The 17,084-nt window shown below is 46.7% G+C and overlaps 1 protein-coding gene across 3 annotated transcripts in view; it reads left to right on the forward strand.

Moving 5' to 3' along the window:
• The first annotated feature begins 237 nt into the window (after window positions 1-237).
• Window positions 238-17,084, forward strand: part of LOC140426354 (uncharacterized) — a 160,338-nt gene continuing 143,491 nt past the window's right edge. Inside the window, exon 1 of one of the 3 annotated variants that reach the window (XM_072511014.1) lies at window positions 238-560. In XM_072511014.1, coding sequence (XP_072367115.1) covers window positions 546-560 — 15 coding nt within the window. In that variant the 5' untranslated portion in view covers window positions 238-545. Of the gene's footprint in view, window positions 561-1,727; window positions 1,826-17,084 lie in introns of those variants that run through there. The other 2 variants (XM_072511013.1, XM_072511012.1) reach the window with 2 other exon arrangements.

The following is a 17,084-nucleotide window of genomic DNA, read 5'->3' on the forward strand; positions in this document are numbered from 1 at the left end:
CCCCTAACAGCACAGTGGGTGTACCTACAATTCAGGGATTGCAGTGGTTCAAGAAGGCAGCTCACCACCACCTTCTGAAGAGCAACGAGGGATGGGCAATAAAATGCTGGCTTAACCAGCGCCGCCCACGCATGTTTTAAAAACACATAAGTGAGGCAGAGCCATCCGAATTGTCTGACCTTTGGAGATCTTAACAGAGGGTTCCAAACGCTGGGAGGTTGAGCTGGGGAATTTGTGGGGGAGCGCTTGGAAGAGGCGTTTATCTTTCAGAGTGACTCAATCAGATGTAAACAGTTGGGAAGTTTTTTTTCTGCCCCCCAAAAAACTAAAGCAAGGAAGTATTGTGAATTCGGCGGGGCTCTGCAGCGTGAGTCAGCTGGGGGCGCATTGCTGGGAATCATTGAGGCACGCAGTGCGTGGATATTTCGGTGGGGAGCGAGGAGGAAGCAGCAGCGCTTGGGAGTCAGTCCCAGAGGGTCAGGCAGAGCCAGCCCGCAGTAAACACCAAACCACACCGCAGACACCAAACTTAGCAGCCGCGTCCGATGGACACCGAGGCGGTAAGTTTGGATTGAAATCAGCAACACCTATCACTGCTTTCCTACCCCTTCCCTGGCTGGCGTTTCCCTCATTGCTGCAGGAGGCTCAGCTCCACACCGTGACCCAGCCCCATTACCTGCACAAGAAACTTTGTGCCCGCAAGGTGGCCGCTGGTATGGATAACCTCCCACCAAGTTATAGCACAAGCAGCAGCAAAAGTGGAATGGGCCAGTTTGTCCCAAACGGTTAACGCAGTGGTTTATTAATTAGTTATTTGGTCAGTAAACTGGGTGTTTAAAAAGGACACACAGAAACTGTGTAGCCACATAATCGCAGTATTTTTAATGTTTATACTGATAATTGATTGCAGATAGAATGATTTTAATGTGGTTATACTTCCTGGTGACCAACATTTATAATGAGGCTGTGCGTCAGTATTTTTGGTATATAGACCATTAAGGCAATTATTAAGTCATGTAATGGCAACTTGGGTCTGGGTATTATGTGATTTCCACCCACCTAATTGCTCGTTTTGTTTTGAGGATGCTGCTGTGCTATACTGGTGTATGTTCAGTGTTGCTTTGTCTAAGTGTTTTGTTTTCATGCTTAAACAATTGAAAGTCAGCAGTGTCCAAACATGAGCTGCATCGGAAACAGCTCCGGTTTAATGCTCAAATTGGGTTATTTTATTCATGATGCAAAGCCTGACACTGCTAATACATGTTCATGAAATCAACTCTGGTGTCTGTGGAGCTAAACTGACTAAAATAACACACAACTCCACAAATGCATTATTTTGTTTAGCATGACCATATTGGAAATGTATTCAGCAACACCTTAAACAAAATTAGCAAAAACAAATATTTGCATGGAGTGTGAAACCTACAACTTCCAGAGTGAGTGTCATTACCCATGCTTGATGTAAAGTGTGTTGCATTCAGCTGGTGGAAATTGTGGCTTATCCAAGATTTTAATGTCAAACAGGCAATCTGAAAATATAGAGGCAGATAAGGTGGTCGAAAGAGGTGATGCGAGGGTTAGGAGTTTTTAATGTACATGTTGAAGTTGACCTTATGTCTTTGGATGATGTTGCCGAGGAGCATTGTGTGGATGAAGAAAAGGAGGTGGTTGCAAGGGCAGAGAATGAAGTCATTGATGGAGATGCTGTGGTTGTAATCAGCTGGGTAAAGATGCAATCAGGTCCTGCTTAACCGAACAATGAGGGAGACGCATTGGGAGAAGAGCATGGCCCATCATGTCAAGAGAGGTCAAGGAGAATGAAAAGGTAAAATGAACCATCGTCAGTCATGGAAGAAGTTGTGTTCTAGAACAAATCCAAAAATAATAAAGTCATTCATAGAAGCTTTTGTTAAAAAATGCAGGGAATAATTTTTAAATTGTAACCTTGTTAAAATTGTAATTGGTTTCATAAGTTGAGGAAAAATTCCAACATTATATTACTTCCAGTTTCCCACAGTTCTGTCTAATATCACATGAATAAAATAATGAAGTGAGTAGTTGGGTCTGATGCATATCAGAAACATAGGAGGCAAAGAAACTTGGCTTTGAAGTGTAATGGGATTGAACACCAGTTGGTACAGCATACAAAAGGCCATACATTCAACCATTTTCCCCATGATTATACAGCATTCCAACCAATTTTAGAACTGTATTTCTCACTCCGATATTCTCCATCCTTGTCTCTTATCCTTTCCTTTTCCTCAGGTTTCATTCTTCTTTGCTCCACGTAACCTTTTTACCCTGAATTCACAAATCGCCTGTTGCCCCTAAACCTTTACCTCAATATAAATTGTCCGAACTATTTTCAAGCCCATCCTCTCAACCTTGCTATCTCATGTGGCCCTGCTGTTTCTATGGCCTCAATCGCAATCAAGCTACTTTCCAATGACTTTCATATAACCCATATTCCCCGACCCTGTTCCAACCCCATTTCTTCATGTGTGTCTTTGGGGAAACTCCTCTTACCCCTGTTACCTACAGCTCAAAGAGTGAAGTGCAGTGGATACATGAAATCAGAAATAAAAAACAAAAGGTACTATAAACACACAAGTCTGACAGTATCTGTGTTGCTGCCAGACCTGCTGAGTATTTCCAGCATTTTATGTTTTTATTTCACTTATAATTGCACTTACTAAATTCTAGTTAGCTAATCTTTGGCCTTCCTATCACTGCCTGCTCAACCACTCCTTTGTGTCCACCGCTATTAATATATACTTTATATCTCTAGGGAAACTTGGATCTCTTTGTACATTAAAGTCTATATTATAAATTCAAGTTACTTATTTTTCTTTTAAAACATTTCTTAACAATAACAATGTTTTTTAAAATAAACTCAGAGTACCCAATTATTTTTTTTCCAATTAAGGGGCAATTTAACGTGGCCAATCCACCTACACTGCACATCTTTGAGTTGTGGGGGTGAGAATATCAGACTCTACATGGACAGTGACCCGGGGCCGGGATTGAACCCGGGTCCTCGGCGCCAGTAACAATGTTTTTTTAATGAAAATAAATCCAGTTCATTCAGTCAGAAATGAAACTGAAACTTGAGGCCTTCTCTGATAATTATATTGTCTCCACCCACATCCCCTATTGCACTTCCAGTCAAACTTCCTTCAGTCTCCGCACCTGGAAAAACTTTCCCCCCCCAAAAAATCCCAAATGTCTCACCTTTGACCCTCCATTCACCATGCCATTTCTGCAGCTACTGATCTGTTCAATTGTACCCTTACCTTAACCTTTTCCCGAGTCCCCGCCCCCGGTAAAACCATTTCTTTCCCTAACCCTGACCCTTTGTATGATCCTCATCTCCACTCCCCCAAGACCAAGGGATGCAGACTTTAATGGATCTGATGAACAATTGATTTAGCCATTCACCACTATATCTGGCTATATCACATATTGGGACCTATTCTCCTCTCCTGAAATTGCTCATTATTCCAGGACCATGCCAGAAAGCAAAGAAACCCACCAACTTCCTTTCTGTACTGCAAATTGTCTTCTTAAATCCCTTCTGTTTCCTCCATCATCACCAACAAATGTGAGGAGCTCATGGACCGGTTTGTCACTAAGATTAAGATCATCCAGTCAGCAATTCCCCACATCCCTTCCTTCTGCTTGCTCACAAGTTCAAACTTCCTCAGAGATTTGACCCCAGCCGTAAGCCTGCATGTCTCTTTCCTACTGTCCCTCTTGCCCTCTCCAAGTTCACCTTATCAAAATGAGACCCACCTCCTGATCCCTTGACTTTGTTTCCTCTAAAAGGCTGAGCAGTCAACGTCCCTTCCTGCGGAGAGAAGTAGCGGGTGGAGAGATTAATGGAATTTCAGAGTTTTGCCCAGATACTGTAGCTGAAAGCACAGCTGCCAATGTTTGGGTAAAACACGTTGCAGATACATGAGACTAAGATTACTCTGCGATGAGGAGTTAAATTGGCCGTATATTCAGTGCCAAAATCTTAGCAGCGAGCTTTTTATTGCTGAGCTGCACAGCTGCCTTTGGAGGCTCTTGCTGCCAGTACGTGCTCATTAGAGATGACAAAGTTATGATTCTGAGGGTGGAGCTTTCTACTCGGGTATTTTGCATGGTTTGACCCAGATATGACCTCACCCCAAGCAAGTAAAAAGCAATCAAATTTGGAAGCTCAATTTCTGGTCTTTGACAGCAAGTTTCTTAAAGCCGATTCTCTTAGAAATGACTAAAGGAGTATGGAGCAGTTTTTCCTCACTTTTCTTTCCAGGGTAATGCTCATTCTCTGCAAGGGTTAGGATAAAGAACAACTGTTGCTTATAGTGACTTCAATATTTCATAATGTTCTAATGTGCTTAATCAGAATGTAAACAGACAAAGTTGACACCAAGCCAATTGAGGATTTATTAGAATAGATAACTAATATGTTTAGCCAAGGACAAATGTTTTAAGGTGTATCATTAAAGGAGGAGGAAAAGGTGGAGATAATTTTAGAGCTAAACCTCTGAAGGCATAGTTGGTAAAGGTGGGCAAAGGAACTGGGAAATACACAATAAATCGAAGCTTTTGGAGAATTGTGTATCTGCAGGAGGTTACGGATGCCAGAGAAACTCCCAAGCCTGCTTGTGAAGAAGGCACTGAGATGAGGATGCTTTGGTGGGGACTTTTTATTGCTCGCCATAGAGATAATTTCTCCAGTCTTAACACTATCATAGATTATCATAGAATTTACAGTGCAGAAGGAGGCCATTCGGCCCATCGAGTCTGCACCGGCTCTTAGAAAGAGCACCCTACCCAAGGTCAACACCGCCACCCTATCCCCATAACCCAGTAACCCCACCCAACACTAAGGGGAATTTTGGACATTAAGGGCAATTTATCACGACCAATCCACCTAACCTGCACATCTTTGGACTGTGGGAGGAAACCGGAGCAACCGGACGAAACCCACGCACACACTGGGAGGACGTGCAGACTCCGCACAGACAGTGACCCAAGCCGGAACCGAACCTGGGACCCTGGAGCTGTGAAGCAATTGTGCTATCCACAATGCTACCGTGCTGCCCCTATCTCTCCCCAGTGCTGAATGACTCTTTATATACAATTCTGAGTATATTAATCAATACTGAACACCTTATTTTTTATTCGTTCATGGGACATGGGCGTCGCTGGCAGGATCGGCATTTATTGCCCATCCCCGAGGGCATTTAAGAGTCAAACACATTGCTGTGGGTCTGGAGTCACATGTGTGCCAGACCAGGTAAGGATGACAGATTTCTGTCCCTAAAGGACAGTAGTGAACCAGATGGGTTTTTACAACAATCGACTATGGTTTCATGGTAATCTTTACACTTTAAATCATAAATTCATAGAATTTGCAGTGCAAAAGGAGGCCATTCAGCCCATTGAGTCTGCACAAGCCCTGGGAAAGAGCTGCCTACTTAAACCCACACCTCCATCCTATCCCAGTAACCCAGTAACTCCACTTAAGCTTTTTTGGACACTAAGGGCAATTTAGCATGGCCAATCCACCTAACCTGCACATCTTTGGACTGTGGGAGTAAACCGGAGCACCCGGAGGAAACCCACGCAGACACAGGGAGAACTTGCAAATTCCGCACAGACAGTGACCCAAACCTATAATCGAACCTGGGACCGTGGAGCTGTGAAGCAAAAGTGCTAACCACTGTGCTACCGAGCCGCCCATTCCAGATTTTAATCTCAGATTTTTAAAATTGAATTTAAATTTCACCATCTGCCATGGCGGGATTCGAGCATGACTCTGGTCTCTGGATTACGAGTCCAGTGACGATACTACTGCCTCCCTGTTCGCCTTAAACTATTAGGTATTCAACATCCATCGACAGATCCTATTATATACTAACAGAGAGCAACACAGCCATGCAGGAATTTGAAAACTAGAATAAAAGTTGCAAATTGTAGGCTTTGTTCGACCGGGTGCCAGGATGGGTGAATGACATTTGTTGGACTGGATTCTCCGGAACCCCAGGCACGCGCCGTTTGCTGGTGGCGGAACTCTCTACTCCCACCGAATATCAATGGAATATCCCATTGATGCCACCTCACACCCCCGGCAAACCTGCAGGCAGGGTACACTGCCAGCAGGAACAAAGAATCAGGCTGTTGTGAATTAGGATGGGGTCGCGGAGGTTTCGATTAGTTCACGGTTATGGAGAGCAAAGATGGAAGATTACGGAAAAGAGAACTGGAATACTTAACCAGAAGCCAACAAAAGCATGGATGAGGGTTTCAGTAGCTGGTGAACTGAGCTGGCACAGAGACAGACAATGCTGCCGAGGTTGAATCGGGCATTTTTGAGATGGAGATGTATATAGGGTTGAAAGCTCAATTCGCAGTCAAATAATGCTGAGGTTGCAAAGATGCTGGTTCTGCTCAGACAGTGGCTAAAGAAGGGATGGAATTGTTAGCTAAGAAATTAGATTAAAGTAGCGGCTGAAGACGGTGGTTTCTGTCTTCCCAATGTTTTAGTTGGAGGAAGTTTCTGCTCATCCACTCCAGAATCTCAGATGAGTCGTCCGACAAATTATAGGCAGTGGAGGGGTTGAGCAATGGCAATGAAGTAGAGGTGCAACTTTAGCATAAACGTGCAATCTGACCTATTTTCCCATAGGTGTCACTGAAGGGCATCATGCAGTTCAGAAATAGGAAAAGATTAAGATAGATCCTTGGGAATTCTTCAGGGGCCATTGAGCAGGGCCTGCCCTGGCGCCTGGAGACGACGTCCGCATACATCTACCGGCTGGTCGGCAACGGCCGAGTTTCTCCGCCGTGTGGCTCCCCGCTCGATCCTGGTCCGCCTGCCTGATGGCTCAATTCGCCGGCGTAATCGGCGGGCCCTTCGGCTGCTTCCGTGCTCGCTACGTGATCATGCACCGGTGCCACGCCCTCCTGTTGTCCCTGATGTCGACTTCGTTGAGCTTCCTGCCACTCTGCCTAGTCCTCTCTCGCCTGTGGCCAGGCTCATTCCTCAGCCGGTGGATCCTGACCCACCCTTGAGGCGGTCAACCCGAATTTGTCGCACACGGGATAGACTGGCCTTCTGAGCCTGTTTGCACATTGGACTTACTGAATTCTGAATTGTTTTGCAACACTGTTAACGTGTTTCTTTCTTGTCGTTCTGGGAGTTCTCTTTCGATGTTTGATGATTGCACTTGTTTTGTTTGTGGTACAACCTCGTTGCTCTGTTGCGCCTGACACCTTCCTCTGTGTATAGTTTAGCCTCATGTACATGTTGTAAATATTGCACACACTTACTCAGATGCACTCAGTACACACCAATATTTATTACCATGTAGGCACATATCCTTGTGAAAAGGGGGGATGTCATGATATCCATATTAACATATCATGGTGCAATCACACACACACTGCTGGACAGGTAGTTTGACCAACCAAAACACACACAACATCGCAGCCAATCACCAGTGAGAGCACACGCACTATAAAACAGGGAACACCACAGATCCCGCACATTCTACCAGGAGATAGCTCAGAGCTCACAGCATGCCACTCAGACATACACCATGTGCTGAGTGTCTCACTAAGACAGTGCTAGGGCTGGGTCCACAGGTTAGCTGGTGAAGTACGAACCACAGCCAGAAGTTAATAGTAGTTATTGTACAGAATAATACAACAGAGTTGTACCATCTACAGCCGTGTTGGGACGTTTGTATATCGGAACACCCAACACGACAGGACCATTTACAGTATCAGTTGGCTCCGACACCAGGAAAAGAAGTAGGATGGGCAGTAGTTGGTGGGAACACGATTGAAAGAGTAGGAGGTGAGTTTGATCGACAAGATGGGTTTTGAGAGAGCATGAGATAGTGGACGAGAAACTAGAAAATGATAGGAGGTAATCCTTGGGTAGTGGGGGGTGGGGAGACATTTGACTTGTCGGGATAGGAGACGGGTGGTACACAGCAGGTGCAGCTGGTTGGATGGTGTTAATGGCAAAACCAATCATGAGCTCTTCACCCCTGGTGCTAGAAGTGAGGATGAAAGGGGTAAAGGAGAAATTGGGCATTATTTTTATATTCCACGATCCTGGAGTGAGTAGGTTTAGCACTGGAGTGGGATTCTAAAAGCTTTGTTCAGTAATGAACTGGAAAGCTTCATTTATCTACTTCTCATTATATGAATATTGCAAATTATTGGAATAACTAGAACTTTCAGGAGGGTGGTGGTTGGGTGCCATCCAGAATAAATCTCCTCACCACAAAATATTACCAGTTTTCCAATCACCAGGCAGCACTAACGCATCAAGGATGTTGCCAATTCTTCAAGATATCAAGATGCCTTCCCTAATAGCCCCAAATTCTCACACACTACTTCACCACGGGATCATCCTCCCTACTCAAAATATTCCATTGTCCTCCCAGGAGTTATAATAATAATCGCTTATTGTCACAAGTAGGCTTCAATAAAGTTACTGTGAAAAGCCCCTAGTCGCCACAATCTGGCACCTGTTCGGGGAGGCCGATACGGAAATTGAACCCGCGCTGCTGGCATTGTTCTGCATTACAAGGCAGCTGTTTAGTCCACTGTGCTAAACCAGCCCCTAGTTACGCACCCATGTACCCGTTCTGCTGCTCCATCACCTACCTCTGCTTTACCGCCCAGCAAACCCTACCCTAGTTGCTCCATCCAACAACAGTGACTATATTATTGGCTGTAAAACACGTTGTAAACTGTATACTTTTCAGTTCACAATCTTGCAAAGTTGTAACAGTTGATCCAGGCAATGGCTGTTGGCTCGTTGGTCCAGGGATATGATTCTCACTTAGGGGGTTTCCATTGCTGTAAAATGCGAGAGGTCCCGAGTTTTAAAAAAATTCCGCATGAGCCCCGCAAAGCACATTTTTATGGGCGGCATGGTAGCACAGTGGTTAGCACTGTTGCTTCACAGCTCCAGGGTCCCAGGTTCGATTCCCGGCTTGGGTCACTGTCTGTGTGGAGTCTGCACGGCCTCCCTGTGTCTGCGTGGGTTTCCTCCGGGTGCTCCGGTTTCCTCCCACAAGTACCAAAGACAGTCTTTTAGGTAATTTGGACATTCTGAATTCTCCCTCGTACCCCAACAGGCGCTGGGATGGGGTGACTTGGGGCTTTTCACAATAACTTCATTGCAATGTTAATGTAAGCCTACTTGTGCCAATAAAGGTTATTATATAAATGCTGTGGTGAAGGTTCCAGATGCTGTGACACACAAGTTTAAAACATTTCAAAGGAGCAAACGGGGAAATCCGGCACAACCTTCTACCCAAAGGGTATTAATATCATAGATTAATTGGCAGAGAGGGCCAATAAGAAGGTTCAAAATTGATTCCATACAATTAGTTGCATTTCTGGACAAAAACGATTGAGGATAGAGAATGTCTTTTACAAATCAAAAAGTAGCCAGTTAGTCTACTGGAGTGAAACGCCTTGCATAACCATTGCGTTCCATTCTCTGCATAAGAATATTTCAATTAGAATTGCAACAGGGACACCACATACAGTTTTCCATAGTTTGGATCCTTGCTCTTTGTTCTCATCTTCAAATGCCACTTTGGTTCATTGCCAGGCACCCATCCTCATCTCAATCTCTTAAATGCCAAAATTTCTATATGTAGTCCTACAGACTAACTAATTATTGACTACCCTCAGTAAGGGACTATTTATTGCCTTCAGCACTTCTACTCCTTGTTCTCATTTCCTCATATATCTGCCTGGTAATATAAAGTTGCCAATACCTATTGTACTTTATTGGTGCCAACATAAAACATGTTATTTGGCCCTCCAGACCTGTTCTCAAATGTATCTATGATGATTTGTGGTGATTTTGCCATTTAAGGATAACATAGCAGAAAAGGGTCACTAGACTTTGGGGACCAACTGGACTCAAAGTGGGCAATCGCCACAGGGAACAAAGTTCTCTGAGACATGTAGGGAATGAGGAGCAACCAATAAGTTGTTGTACAATTCTTCTTAATCCTTTTGTGTCTCTAATGAAGTCTGTAAAAGTGCATGGTTACATTTGGCGCTGAGGATGGAATTATCGTGACACTGCCTCTGGCCCGACCACATATTGTTTTTAATCAAAGTCTGAGATATGAACTCACCAGAATTGCTCTCTTCAGGCGAATAGACCTATTTGAGATATTGCCATACCCTGAGTAATGTACAATCAGAAAAGATGGACAGTTGCAAGATGCTTAGTGCATGAAAGAAACAAAGACAGACATAGCAAAACAAACCCGTAAAATTGTCTGGCAATAAAGAAATGAACAGAGTTGTAAAAAACCCAAGAGAAGATGGCCTTGCGGAGCTGGCAGGTAGAAGATCTGTGGCTCAAAATTTAAGAAAGAAAGAATTTGGATAAAAGGCAAAGAATTACTGCAGGTTTTTTTTAAGTTCAAAAGCTTTAAAAAATCATCTGGCACTAGGAAGCAGTGTTGCAGATTTAAGAGTAAACTGTGGTATTATAGGTATTGCGGTACCTGATAGGCTGAAGCACCATTGGTGGAAACTGTATGCTTCCTATTGGTTAGGATGTATGGTAGCTCCGCCCTGCTAGGCGGGGTATAAGAACCCGTGCCGCCCCAGCAGCCTTCATTCTGTACCTGAGCTGCTGGGGGAAACATCTAGCTTATTAAAGTCTTCAGTTGGACTACAACCTTGCTTTAATGGTCATTGATCGTGCATCAATTTAATAGGCTAGTTTTGTTAAGAAGAAAGGATGGAGCTCCGAATCAAGCCGGAGTGTCTGCAACTCAGCCCCCACGGGGCGAACTCAGCGGCAATCTTCAAGCACTGGCTGGCGTGCTTTAAAGGGTACCTCGGGACGGCCGAAAACACACCCACGGGAGAGCAGAAACTGCAAGTCCAGCACTCCAGGGTGAGCCCGGAGATTTACGCCCTCATCGAGGAAGTGGAAGACTTCGATGCAGCAATAGAGCTGCTAAAACGACACTATATTCGCCCGGTAAACCAGGTCTACGCCCGGCACCTGCTTGCAACAAGGCGACAAACCCCTGGGGAATCGCTAGAAGAATTTTACCGTGCACTTCTGGTGTTGGGGAGAAGCTGCAGCTGCCCACAAGTTTCAGCGAGCGAACACACGGAACTCTTAATTCGGGACGCCTTCGTGGCAGGTATGCTATCGTCACAAATCCGCCAGCGACTGTTAGAAAAAGACACTCTGGGTCTCAGGGAGGCACGGGCCCTCGCAGGCTCCCTGGACGTGGCCTCCAGGAACGCCCGCTCTTATGTTCCCGACCGCGCGGCAGGCCCCTGGGCAGCGTGGAACCCCTCAGCGGCCGACCCCGAGACTTCCCTCATCCCCCCCACAGGCCTGCGCTGCAAGGCTGCCTGGCAACCCCGGGGAGCCCCGCTGCTAGGGACGCCACGTTGGCGGGATGGGTGCCACCATTTTGTGCACCCCCAGCCATGTGTGACCAATGGGAGACGCCATCTTGGATGAACCCCCAGGACCCCAGCTCGGCTGACCACGCACTGCCCGAAGCGATTAGCCTCGGTGACCCTGGACCAGTCCCGGCCTTAAACACACTCAACTGCTACAACGACCGTATTCATCAACGGGCACGAGACGTCCTGCTTAATCGACTCTGGGAGCACGGAGAGCTTCATACACCCTGACACGGTAAGGCGCTGTTCTCTCCTCATCCACCCTGTTAATCAAAAAATCTCCCTGGCCTTTGGTTCACACTCCGTGGAGATAAAGGTGTTTTGTATAGCAAACCTCACAGTCCAGGAAAGGGAGTTCAAAAATTTCCGACTCTACGTCCTTCCCCACCTCTGCGCGGCTACACTCGTGGGTTTAGACTTCCAGTGTAACCTTCCAATTCAGTGGCCCTATACTCCCCCTTACTGTCTGCGGCCTCACGACCCTTCAGGTCGACCCGCCTTCCCTGTTTGCGAACCTCACCCCGGATTGCAAACCCGTTGCCACCAGGAGCAGACGCTACAGTGCCCAGGACCGGATCTTTATTAGGTCAGAGGTCCAAAGGCTACTGACGGAAGGGGTTATTGAAGCTAGTAACAGCCCCTGGAGAGCTCAAGTAGTGGCGGTAAAGACCGGGGAGAAGCATAGGATGGTCATCGACTACAGTCAGACCATCAACAGGTTTACGCAACTGGACGCGTACCCTCTCCCCTGCATATCCGACCTGGTAAACAGGATCGCGCATTATAAGGTCTTCTCCAAGGTGGCTCTCAAGTCCTCCTACCACCAGCTCCCCATCCACACTAGTGACCACAAATACACTGCCTTCGAGGCAGACGGGCAGCTCTACCACTTCTTAAGGGTTCCCTTTGGTGTCACTAACGGGGTCTCGGCCTTCCATCGAGAGATGGACCGAATGATTGACCGGTACGGTTTACGGGCAACATTCCCGTATCTCGATAATGTCACCATCTGGGCAGCACGGTAGCATTGTGAATAGCACAATTGCTTCACAGCTCCAGTGTCCCAGGTTCGATTCCGGCTTGGGTCACTGTCTGTGTGGAGTTTGCACATCCTCCCCGTGTGTGTGTGGGTTTCCTCCAGGTGCTCTGGTTTCCTTTCACAGTCCAAAGATGTGCGGGTTAGGTGGATTGGCCATGCTAAATTGCCCCTTAGTATCCAAAATTGCCCTTAGTGTTGGGTGGGGTTACTGGGTTATGGGGATAGGGTGGAGGTGTGGACCTTGGGTAGGGTGCTCTTTCCAAGAGCTGGGGCAGACTCGATGGGCCGAATGGCCTCCTTCTGCACTGTAAATTCTATGAGATAGTTAAACTATCTGCGGCCATGACCAGCAGGACCACGACACCAACCTCTGAAAATGTCTCCAGACCACAAAAATCCTTAACCTTGCATACAACAAGGATAAATGCGTGTTTAGCACCGGCCGCCTAGCCATCCTCGGCTACGTAGTGCGAAATGGAGTTATAGGCCCCGACCCTGAATGCATGAGCCCCCTTATGGAGTTCCCCCCTCCCTCACTGCTCCAAGGCCCTGAAGCACTGCCTAGGGTTTTTCAGCGACGCCCAGTGGGTCCCCAACTATGCGGACAAGGCACGTCCCTTGATCCAATCCACAGCTTTTCCCCTGTCGATAGAGGCCCGCCAGGCCTTCAGCCGCATCAAAGCAAACATTGCAAAGGCCACAATGCACGCCATCGATGAGTCCCTCCCCTTCCAGGTCGAGAGCGATGCGTCCGACATAGCTCTGGCGGCCACCTTCAACCAAGCGGGCAGACCCGTGGCCTTCTTCTCTCGTACCCTCCATGCTTCCGAAACCCGCCACTCAGTCGAGAAGGAGGCCCAGGCCATAGTAGAAGCTGTACAACATTGGAGGCATTACCTGGCCGGCAGGTGATTCACTCTCCTCACGGACCAACGGTCGGTTGCTTTCATGTTTGATAATGCACAGCGGGGCATGATAAAAAAACGACAAGATCTTGCGGTGGAGGATCGAACTCTCCACCTACAACTATGAGATCTTGTATCGTCCCGGGAAGCTAAATGAGCCTCCTGATGCCCTGTCCTGCGGCACATGTGCCACCACACAAGTGGACGCCTCCGAGCCCTCCGTGTGGACTTCTGCCACCCGGCGGTCACTCGCTTGTTCCAAATTGTCAAGACCCACAACCTGCCCTACTCCATCGAGGAGGTCAGGACAGCCACCAGGGACTGCCAGATCTGCGCGGAGTGCAAACTGCACTTCTACCGACCAGAGAGAGCGCACCTGATAAAGGCTTCCCGTCCCTTTGAATGCCTCAGCATGGACTTCAAAAGCCCCCTCCCCTCCACCGACCGCAACACGTACTTCCTGAACGTGATTGACGAGTACTCCCGGTTCCCATTCGCCATCCCCTGCCCCGACATGACCACATCAAGGCCCCCCATAGCATCTTTGCACTGTTCGGGTTCCCCGCTTACATACGTAGTGATAGGGGATCCTCCTTGATGAGCGAAGAGCAGAGTCAATTCCTGCTCACCAAGGGCATCACCTCGAGCAGGACGACCAGTTACAACCCCCGGGGTAACAGACAGGTAGAGTGGGAGAACGGAACGGTCTGGAAGACTGTCCTACTGGCCCAACGGTCCAGCAACCTCCCAGTCTCCCGCTGGCAGGAATCCACCCGAATGCCCTCCACTCCATCTGGTCACTGCTTTGTAAGACCACCAACCAGACACCTCACGAACGTCTCCTTCTCTTCCCCAGGAAGTCCTCCTCTGGGACCTCGCTCCTGACCTGGCTGGCAGCACCCAGACCCATCCTGCTCCGAAAACACGTGCGGGCGCACAAGTCGGACCCGTTGGTCGAGAGGGTCCATCTGCTCCATGCTAACCCCCAGTATTCCTACGTGGCATACCCCGAAGGCCGACAAGATACGGTCTCACTACGAGACCTGGCGCCCGCCGGAACCCCACGCACACCCCAGCCACCAGTCCCACCCTCCACTCCACCGCAGCACCTTACAGGAGGATCGGTCCTTCCGCCGGCCCGGTCTAGGCCCCCCCGCCCACCGACGCTCCCCGCAGCCGCTCCCTTCCCAGGTCCACCGTTTTCCCCACTAGCGCCGTCTAGGGGTACCGAAGCTGCCATGGAGATCGAAGCCACGCTCCCAGAGACACAGACGCCCGAGCCTCCACCGGAGTCACCGCCGAAGCTCCGACGATCACAGAGGACGACCAGGTCCCCCGATCGACTGATTGCTTCATTTTAAATTGTAAACTGTAAATGTAAACCATCAAATGTACATAGCTATCAGAATTGTAAATAGTTACAAAACACTACGGAGGTATTACGGTACCTCCATAACTAATTCTACCACGTTGCCACGTTTTGTAGTTTCAGGCCACCACCCCCGCCCGACTTTTTTTTTTATAACAGGGGGTGAATGTGGTATTATGGTACCTGATAGGCTGAAGCACCATTGGTGGAAACTGTATGTTTCCTATTGGTTAGGATGTATGGTAGCTCCGCTCTGCTAGGCGGGGTATAAGAACCCGTGCCACCCCAGCAGCCTTCAACCTGTACCTGAGCTGCTGGGGGAAACATCTAGCTTATTAAAGCATTCAGTTGGACTACAACCTCGTTTTAGTGGTCATTGATCGTGCATCATAAACAAAAAAGAAACAGCTCGAGACACTCTGTATCTGCATTGATAAATTTGTTGCAAAATACACCTGCAAAGGGAAGTCAACTGCGTCAGAGCAACTAGAGCCTGTGTGTGGGGAGAAAACATTATTACACAGTCTTAAAGCGACATAATCTTTTAAGAGGTGATACATTTAAAGTGGCAATGCATTTAAAGTTGCAACCACAAGAAGAAACAAACGGCTATAAATAAGAAAATTGGAGTAGACCCCAGATAGAGGGGCAATTCTCAAAAAAGGCCCACAAGCAATGAAGACCTCAAGGAAGATGCAATAGGTGACCCAAAGTAAAGTACTTATTGAAGATTATATAAGGACGGGATATATTGATTATTCCTATAAGGGCAACACCTCAGAAAAAGGTCAGCTAGCTTGGGGCCCAATTGGGTCTCGTGGGAATCGACCCAGAGGGCTGAGTCCTCTTTAAGGAAGTAGGTGCAGCCATGTGGTTGCTGTACACTTCTTATAAATCCTTTTGTGTTTCTAATGAAACCTGTGAAAGTGCATCATTATAGTATCTTTGAGCCTGCATGCCACTAGAATGATGCGTACAGTCTGTAAACAATCCCAACTTTTACTTTCTCCCTTATAAACCACCATGTTTGTCTTGTCTTCCAGTAATTATTCGGTCTTTCTGTAATCATCTTTACGCACGTTGTCTGTTTATTCTTTATTTAAAATTCCTTATATTAGCGGCTATGCTTTTCTTTCCGTTTAAATTGTCTTTTGAAGCTATCTGTCGTTGATGTACGGACGGTTGAACATTATATAAATTCAGCTCAACAGACCATGCAGTATTTAACCTTGATGACCGTTGCAGATAATTCTTTCTTTTTTAAACAACAAAAAGGTATTGTTTCATTTCTGCTTTCCTTCCTCCCTCTTTTATTTTTTCTCTGTACCCTTCTACCCTCCTCATCTTTAGATACTAAGTCATGCTGGTGTCAGTTTTCATCGCAGGCAGCCTAAACAAGTATTGGCTTTTGACTCTGAACAAAGTGACCAATTTTCATCTAATCAGCCAATGTGGTATCATCATATCTATACTTGATTCTTGCCTGTGCACATGTGCAATTTTTATAGAAATTCCTAGATTTTGTTGCAAGTTCTATAGTTGATATACTTTGACCACAGCTAAAGCTGGCAGACCTATCAGATTCTAAGGAGAAGAGAGAGCCCACACAAATCTCAATCTTTCACTTCTAGCTGCTGAATGAGTCAGTACGTCAGATGATTCGTGACACAATAATGTGTAATCTTTTAGTCGTATTGTCGATTTTGAGTTGAATTCTGTTTTAATTTATACAAAATTGTGATCATGCGCTGTTTTATGTAATTGCTATTGTTACCTGTTTTTTCTGATGTGCAAGGATTGAATGAACATCATTCGTGCAATTTTATGATCTAACTATGTTCATCAAAGAAGTTCACAAAAGCTATTCCAAATAGCTATCATTTTGGTTGTGAAGGAAGCTTTATTTTTTCTTTGGAGGGAGGGATTTGAGTGGAAAATGGGGGTTAGTGGTTATAATTTGGGATGGGGGTAACAGGTCACAGGAAGTAGGGGGAGGCCAAGGATAGGAGATGGTGGAGGAAATGGGAAAACTGGTTGGGTGTGAAAAGTCAGAGATTGCAAGGAGTCCAATTGATCAGCACCAGTGTGTTCCCAACAGAGGCAGTACATTCCAGATCCCAACCACCCATTGCATGAAAAATATTTTCATGTTGCTTTTGCATCTTTTGCCATTGACGTTAAATTTATAGAATCATATCAGAAAATTTACAGTGCAGAAGGAGGCCATTCGGCCCATCGAGTCTACACCGGCCCTTGGAAAGATCAATCTAAGCCCACACCTCCACCCTATCCT

Source organism: Scyliorhinus torazame, chromosome 7 (genome assembly GCF_047496885.1).
Source record: "Scyliorhinus torazame isolate Kashiwa2021f chromosome 7, sScyTor2.1, whole genome shotgun sequence".
In the NCBI taxonomy this organism is placed as follows: Eukaryota; Metazoa; Chordata; class Chondrichthyes; order Carcharhiniformes; family Scyliorhinidae; genus Scyliorhinus; species Scyliorhinus torazame.